At 42.5% G+C, this 8,048-nt stretch overlaps 1 protein-coding gene across 1 annotated transcript; it reads right to left on the reverse strand.

The window, feature by feature from the left end:
• Positions 1-5,695: 5,695 nt before the first annotated feature.
• Positions 5,696-8,048, reverse strand: gprin3 (GPRIN family member 3). Its single transcript, XM_034540524.1, has one exon. It carries the CDS (start codon positions 8,046-8,048, stop codon positions 5,829-5,831), a length of 2,220 nt encoding a protein of 739 aa, XP_034396415.1. The 3' UTR covers positions 5,696-5,828.

An 8,048-nucleotide genomic window follows, 5' to 3' on the forward strand; every position in this document is an offset into this window, starting at 1 on the left:
ACTCACTTTGTGTAAATTAGAATCTGAAGTGTTTCACCTTGAAGAAATTAATTTCCATTCATTTCAAGATAAAGACTTTCCTTCCAAATTCTCTCTGCAACAAAAGGCAGTGATTAAACAAAAGATGCTTATCGCTCCATGGAAATGCCAAAAATGACGGAAGAAATCCATCTTTAGGCAGTGTGATGGCAGAAATCTGTTATTAAAGACATTGTGAAACAGTTACAGTATATAGATATGTATAATTATGTCTCGTTATCTATCTATTCTCTTTCTCACTGTTTATCAGTGTTTGTTTGGGATCTTCTTGCTCCAACAGGGGAGCTGTATGATTTATGGGCACATCTGTCAGCCATAATAAGGCCTTCTCTAATGAAGCCAGGGAAGGTGCCCGTTGTATGGGTGTGCATCTTGTGCACATGTATGCACGGCTATAAAGGTAAAAGTGCTAAGAGCTGAATGGTAAGCAATCAATGATGAACTCTACATTGCTGAATACATGTACAGTATTTATGAGAAAACCAAGAGAGGAAGGAGAGACATGCAGAAAGAAGGAAAGACAAAACAGTCAATGTTTGAGGAAACAAAGGAGGCATGCCGCAGACAACTGGAATTGTTTGACAAAGGAACACAGTCGCAAAGCCAAATGCTGCACTACAAACAAATGTAGGCCACATATTCCACTGGGAGCGGCGCGGCCATCAGGAAGAAGAGCCTCATTTCCAGCTTTCTGATACAATACGAGGATGAATAAGGCAAAAGCAGCCGTAGAAGACCATTTTACAGGAAATGTTCTGCAGAGTGGAGGCCAGCAGAAGCTTTAATCACCTCACTGTTACTGGTTTTATTCTGATATCATGGTCAAAGACAGAAAGGAAGGTCTGGGACACAGAGGCTTGGAGGTTTGGAGAAAAAAAACGGGATTAGGGAGGCTCAGTCATAGAAAGAGAACATGGAAGATGAGGATGTGGAAATTAGCACAGAAATGGTTGAAAATGGCTACATTCAGTCCCCAGAGAGGTTTTGAAGCCTTGGTTATGCAGAATTGAATGGCAACACTATGATCACCAGCCTCCTTTAATTAGCCGCTCCACAATCTCAAAATATGATCTGTAAATGGTAATTAACACTCACTGCCATGATAAAAAAAAAAAAAGATCTAATATTGCCAAAAATGATCTGCGAGTGGATAGATAGTTATCCCGGATGATAAGCTGGAGCATCTGAAGGGTTTCTATATGAGTTGAAAAAGCTAATGTGTGTATTGGGCTAACTGGGTCACTGCAAGCAGATCTCAAATCCCCGTACCAGGACAGCAACTTATCTGTAGGACTTCAATTATAGCTCAAAGATGCTGAATCTGCCATGAATCTCCCCCCCCCCCCCCCCCCCCCCCCCCCGAATCCGAGGATGCTATTACTGAGTTACACATGGTGAGTGTTTGAAATGTTGCCGTGGCATCCAAATACTATGTCCGGGTAGTTATTGTCTCGTCTTTTCCACTCAAGAATACCTCATTTGTATCTCAAATATCTTGTCACGGCATAAATCACGGCAATAATCACCACACTGTCCATAAACCTCTCACAAAACGTGATTTAGGAATCAATAAGATCAGCAGTTCAAATACTCTATTTAATATTTCACGACGCTTACATTTCTTATCTATTGTGAAATCTGTTAATGTCTCGACCACTGCATATTTTTGAAAAAAAAGCTTAATTTCTCTCTCTTTTTTTACATTTTTTTTACAAATCTTTCAAACCACACTAAAATACCTGTTTGTTTTACGCCTTGCACCACAGTTTCTCTGCAGACTGCTCGCCAGAGAACTCATGCCATTAATTGTATTATCTCAGCGTGAGTCAGGGGAGGCCCGTGGGCTAACTGGGCTCCTGCGGGCTCTCACGGACTTTAATTTTAGCTTCTGCCACAGCCTGGGAGTTTCCTTGTTAAGTGGTAACACTTTAGCTCTCAATCTGGACATTAGTGTTGAGCTGTCACCGCTGTCATGTTTCAAAGATATTTAATCAAAACATTTATAACAGCACATTGTTATGGGTTATAGGTTATGTGCTTTAAATACCGAATGAAAATATGATTCTTCTCTTCAATTTTAGGTGACGGATATCATTATGACGTCACACATTTTCGCTTATTAGAAAAAAACTGTATTAATCAAATACTAATGGTGAGGTGGAGCTACTAAAGATACAGCTGGTAATATTTGATGTTGATCCAATGAAAACACCTACATTAACTGATCATAATAACTAAAGTATATATTTAACTGACGTTGGGAAACAGATCTCCATTGTTGTCATTATGATGAAAAATCTGCAGCTGTATTTTAATTATGAAACCTTGGAGAAATCTTGAGAAATGTGAACCTAATTTTCTGCAATAAAAGTTTAAAATCTAAAGACCACACTTGCTCTTTGTGGTTTCACCTTTGAAATGCAACCACAATGACAAAAATATGTGTTTTGTGAGATCACAGTGAATCTTTGACCACCAAATGCTGCTCAGTTCATCCTTGAGTGCAGGTGGTTGTTTTTGCTCAATTTGAAGAAATTCCTTCCGGGCGTAAATCATCGCCTTTTATGAGAATGGACCGAACCAGATGATAATATTGATATATACAATATATACACCAGTCTTGTTCATTAATGTTTCTCACAGTTGACAGGCCAGATTCAACAGTGGAGCGCACTGCTGGATATTTCTTCCATATAAGTACATAGAGTGCAGTTGTGTGGCTAGGGCGCGTGTTAATTAAAATACCTATCGAGGGCATGGAGCTCACAGCCAGTGAGTTGAATATGGAAAGCAAGTTGAACCCTGTCCTCTGCTAGCAATGGGTGGTAAATGCATGTCCATGTGCCTTCGAAATCCTGCTCCTTGTTCTCTGTCATTGGAATACATGTTATATGTGCTAACCACAGCCTGTGGTCAAATCTAATCTGCACTTCCAAATGGGAGCCAGGCATAACTACACAGTGAGTGTGAGGTTAATAAAGATGGAAACAGTAGCTAATTAAAGACGGGGTGAAAGAATCTGAATTAAGGCTGGAGACCGGCCACACAGAGAGGGACAGAGTCGATGTGTAACGGAGAAACTGACCTCGAGTGGAAGAAGAGGAGGAGAGAGAGGTTAATAATCCTGAGGCTGAATGCATTTAATATGATTCCCTAGATTAGTAATGTCAGTTTGGCAGCCTTTCATCGGCTTTGTATTAAATCAGAGTATGTAAAGAGGTCATGGAGGTCGCTGCTGCTTCCAGAAACATTCTTGTTCTTACACACATCTAAACAGGTAGGATGAGACAGATAAAAGTACAACTTCATAATGTTGTCCTCTGATCCTGGTGGATAAAAGGAATGAATATTAGGCCCTTCAGTTTGCGTTGCTCTTTACATGTTGTGACAGAGACTACAAGAATAGAGGACCCCCACTCCCTCCCCCTTGTTATCATCCTGATATTAACAGGAAGTGACATGCTTGTTAAAACAATATAAGCAGTCGCCTGAAATCAGCATTTCCCCGGTCAGGGTGGTAAATTCCCACTGAAAGGGAGAGTTCACAATCAAAGAATGGTTTTATGGAAATAGTCCTTGACTAAGTGTTTTAGTCAAAGCAAAGCCTTTTAAATACAATGTTATTATAACGTTATTACACTGAACAATGGATGCTGGAAATCCCATGACAGGAACATTATAAAGCAGAACTCAGAAGGACCCTACAAGTAACCTGAAAGCGAAAATTAAATGAGCAGACGATCTCACGCTGAGATTCTGCTGAATTACAGTTGACACTCTATTGCATCTGAGGCTTCAACCAACAATTATTTTCATTATCGATTAATCTTTAGACTTTTTTGATAAATCAATTTTAAATCGTTTAGAGTATACATCAGATAAGAGTAAAAAATGAGGGCTCGACTAAGTCGACTAAGACTAAATAAAGTCTTAGTCGACTAACACTAATCGATTTGTTCCTGAAGGATTCTTCCCTTTTTTCCCCGTGAAAGGATTTTTTCTGTTTTTTTGTGGAGTTTTTCCTGATCCGATGTGAGGTCCTGGGACAGGGATGTCGTATGTGGACAGATTGTAAAGCCCTTTGAGGCAAATTTGTAATTTGTGATTCTGGGCTATACAAAATAAACTGAATTAAATTGAATTAATTGACTAATTGGTGCGTGCTTCAGAAAGTATCTATTGATTTGCTTTGTCAACTTCCAAGCAGTTTAAAATCAATGTGCTGCCTAAATCTAATAAGAACTAACAGATAATAAATAATCTAAAGATCCCACATGTTATTTTCTATTTAATACATACGTTTTCCAAAATTGCCTCTATCCTAATTTATCCTAAGCTGTCTTCTGTCTTCTGCATTATATATTATCTATATATTTGAGCTTTAAAAACTAAAACAAATATGATACTGCAACTTTATAGTGCCACTTTTTAAAAAATTAGGACAAATGGCATCTTCACTTTGCTTAATAAAGTCTTGGTATCCTAACATCGCTCTTGCACGTGAACATGTTTTCATATTCGCTGCTATCATATAATAAGGTCTGTTTTAGTGTCCCTCAGCATTTAGGTCTCACCAACAATATCCAATGAGCTATAGAAAATTGCTTCTGTTCAGTGCAGATTAATCTGCCTTCTCGGCTATGACTCTGACTCTCAATGATCTGCTAAAAATCTTATCTTTGGTTCAGATTTACAGAAATGCCCTGAATGTTTTCTCTGGCTGACTGAACCCTGACTGAACTAAGGATTTGTGTAAAAGCTTGAATTGTTGATAACATAATCCTGTCTTGGGCCACATGCAGACTTGAGGTGTTACTCTAAATCAGAAGAAAAGAGGCTAACTAGCTTTTGCCTCTGAACAAACGTCATGCCCTCGTTAGAGATCCGAACCTCATTAAGCGTGACATTCATTTATCCAATGCTCTCTACAATACTGCACCTTTACTCTCGGCTGCAGTCTGTCGCTCTCTTGTAACTCCTGTGGATTGCGCTGATGTTTCCAGCTGCTCTCACATCCCCCGACATGTACCATCGATTTTTATTTCTTTTTATGACCATTTCTGTTTTGCCCTACTGCGCTGAACTGTTTGTGGAAAAAAAAATCTGTCAAATCTGTCAAATCCCTTGAACAGGGATTCTTTGTCAGAAATGAATATGTAAACGCTCAGCTTAGTTTTTTTGTTGTTTTAATAGAAAACCAAAGAATAACAGAGATTAAACACCGCATGTATGAATACAGTCCATTTTTTGCACAACGTAATCACTCACTAAAAATAAATGTGCATGAAAAGAAAAGAAAATACAGCAATCTTATAAATATAGGGCGCCAAAGAACACCTCAAAAACATATACCAAATGCAATGAGATGTTAGTTATATATATTTGCACAAATATTCCAACAGTAAGTAGTACATCTCCCTCATGATCAGTGCCTTTTTTTTTGTCCTGGACTTCAGTTCAAGTCACGCAACTGCCATTGTAACTAATATACATGCGTTTCACTATTATTGCCTGTGTTAGTTAAAATCTGTTGGAAGTCCTCCCTTCATCTATTTTTATTTCTAGAAAATAAGTCTCGGGTTGTTCATTTTATATTTCTAATTCCTACCTTCTTTGATCACAAACATCACAAACAGTTTTGACTTTATGCTACAACATTCCAGTACACTTTCTCACGGGGATCGTCGCCCCAGTTAATGCTTTCGCATCGCAATCGTGACGAAGGGAGGACAACAAATGTGACCTCTAGGAAAAGGCCGGAGTTCGACACTGGCTACCTCTGCGCTGTGCTACTCGAGGACGGAGGAGGGAGGGGGATGCACGCAGCAGTTGGGCCGTCTGACATTTTGCAGCATTGACCGGAAAATGTTCTGCTGCCTCCTTTTGCTCACGCTGACAAGTCCCGGAGAGTCGGCACCAGAGACTGACTTTCGGAAGGAAGTTTGGGCAGTCAGTTTCCTCTCTTGCTCCTTGATTTTGCACTGCAAGTGACTCTGAATGGCGAAACCAAGGGACTCTGGGTCCACAGAAGCCCCGTAGACCTCCCAAGTCATGCCCTCTTCGTCCCAGACGACATCGTGGATGCCCTTTTCTTGGGTCTGGTTCTCCTCTTCTTCCTTCCTCCCTGGTTCTATCTTCTGTTTGGCTGACTTTGCCTCCTTCTTCTGGGCTTTACCTCCACCTTTAACCTTTTGTTTAGGACTTTCAGCTTTTTTTGTTGTTAGATCTGGCTTTGATGTGGTTTTAGTTGCTGTTGCTGTTGTTGTTGTTGTTGTGGTTGTTGTTGTTGTTGTTGTTGGCTGGGCCCGGCCGGGCTTGGTTGTAACAGCAGCTTGTGACGCCGCAGCATTGTGACTGTCAGCAGGCCCAGGCTTGGTAGCACCGGCCGTCTCTGGGGGTGTTCCTGATTTGAGAGTTAGAGCTTCGGCTTTGGCTGTTTTCTCTGCAGATTTCTGCACCCCTGTTTTATTCTCTTCATGCTCCTTGTGGTGGCTGTGATCAATGTTGATTTGATAAACGGGCTGGGTGTTGCAGAGAGCTGATTCGGGGTCTTTAGGCTTTGCTCCCAGCCTTTTGTCCTGCTGCTGGGACAAAGTTTCTGAGTGGAAAACCACGCTGACATTTTGGTTGGGGCACATCTCTGCCTCAACAGTGAGTCTCTCTGACCTTGGATCAGTGGAGGCGGACCGAGGGCTCATGTTCATCTGATGTAGTGCCACACCCCCGTCGAGCTGGTAGACTACAGCCAGGCTCTGCGCGGCCTCCCTGGGGCCTGCACCGACACTCGGCCTGCGAGACACAGCAAAAGGCAGCAGAATCGGACTCGTGGCCACAGCCTTACTGCACGTGTTCGCCACCGCCTGGACCTCCATATCATGACATTGTTTGACCGGCGCAAATGACGGGGATAAGGTCATCGTCGAAACCTCCCTGTACTGCTTGCCGTGCCGCTGCGCTTCAAAGGCAGCTGTGTCGGTTTCTTCCTCAGCCACCTGCCCGTCTCCCGGCATGGTTTGTGTAGCCTGGGGCAGAGCGGAGGAGTCCGCCTGCGAGGACACGGGCTGATGTTTATCTGAGGAGACGTGTGGTTTCTTCAATGGTGGCAAATCCTTCTCTGGATGTGTTGAACTTGAAGTCTTATTTGTAAACCCAGCCTCTGCGTCTTTGCTCTTAGAAAAAGGTGCAGTGGAGCAAAGAGGAGCTGCAGGAGTTTCCATGCTTTGTTTAGGATTGGCTGCTTCCTGCAGACTCACAGAGGTGTGTGAGCGGCTACGTATATGATCAGGCTCTTGAGATGTCTGTGGTACAGCTGTGTCCTTGTCTTTGAGAGCTAAAAGGTTCCCTTCGTTGTCGCGTTGTGGTTCAGATGTCGTATGCATTAAATCACAGGCGCTGTTGAGATTTTTATTATTAGGGGAAATATTTTCATTACTGTCCACTCGTGCTGCGGCTGAGGGTATCAGCTTTGCACTCTCCTCTTCTGCTGCATTCGGCACCTTTATTCTGCAGTCATTGGTCTGCATGTCGACCTTTGACGCTGTAAGAGCGGGCGACACAGCAGCCTTACAGATATCCTTTTCATCAGCCATGCTTAGCATTTTCATATTTGCATTTGAATCCCTCTGGTCGCCTCCTGCCTCACACACTCTGTGGCCTGTTGGAGACAGGTCCTGCATCTGTTGGTCTGGACCTGTCGCAAGCTCTGACTTTGTCTGGTTTCCATTATTTGGTACTGGTTTGTCTGACACAGCGCTGGGAACTGGTTCCCCTCCCTTGCAAGCGTTTGTTGGGGTGTGTGGGGCGGTGTTAGTAGAAGAAGCAGTCAGAGATGAGTTGTCCTGTTTGTGGTCAGGAGATGTGAGGGTGGATTTTGGACAAACCTGAGAGAGTTTGAGGTTGGGCTCTTTGGCCCAGTTGGCATTTGGCCCCTTATTATTGCCTTGCATGTCCACCGCGGCCAGCTGAGGCAGCATCTGGACTGTCACTGTCCTTTTTGGGTTAGTTCCCAT

The sequence above is a fragment of the Cyclopterus lumpus genome, chromosome 1 (assembly GCF_009769545.1).
Source record: "Cyclopterus lumpus isolate fCycLum1 chromosome 1, fCycLum1.pri, whole genome shotgun sequence".
Taxonomy (NCBI): domain Eukaryota; kingdom Metazoa; phylum Chordata; class Actinopteri; order Perciformes; family Cyclopteridae; genus Cyclopterus; species Cyclopterus lumpus.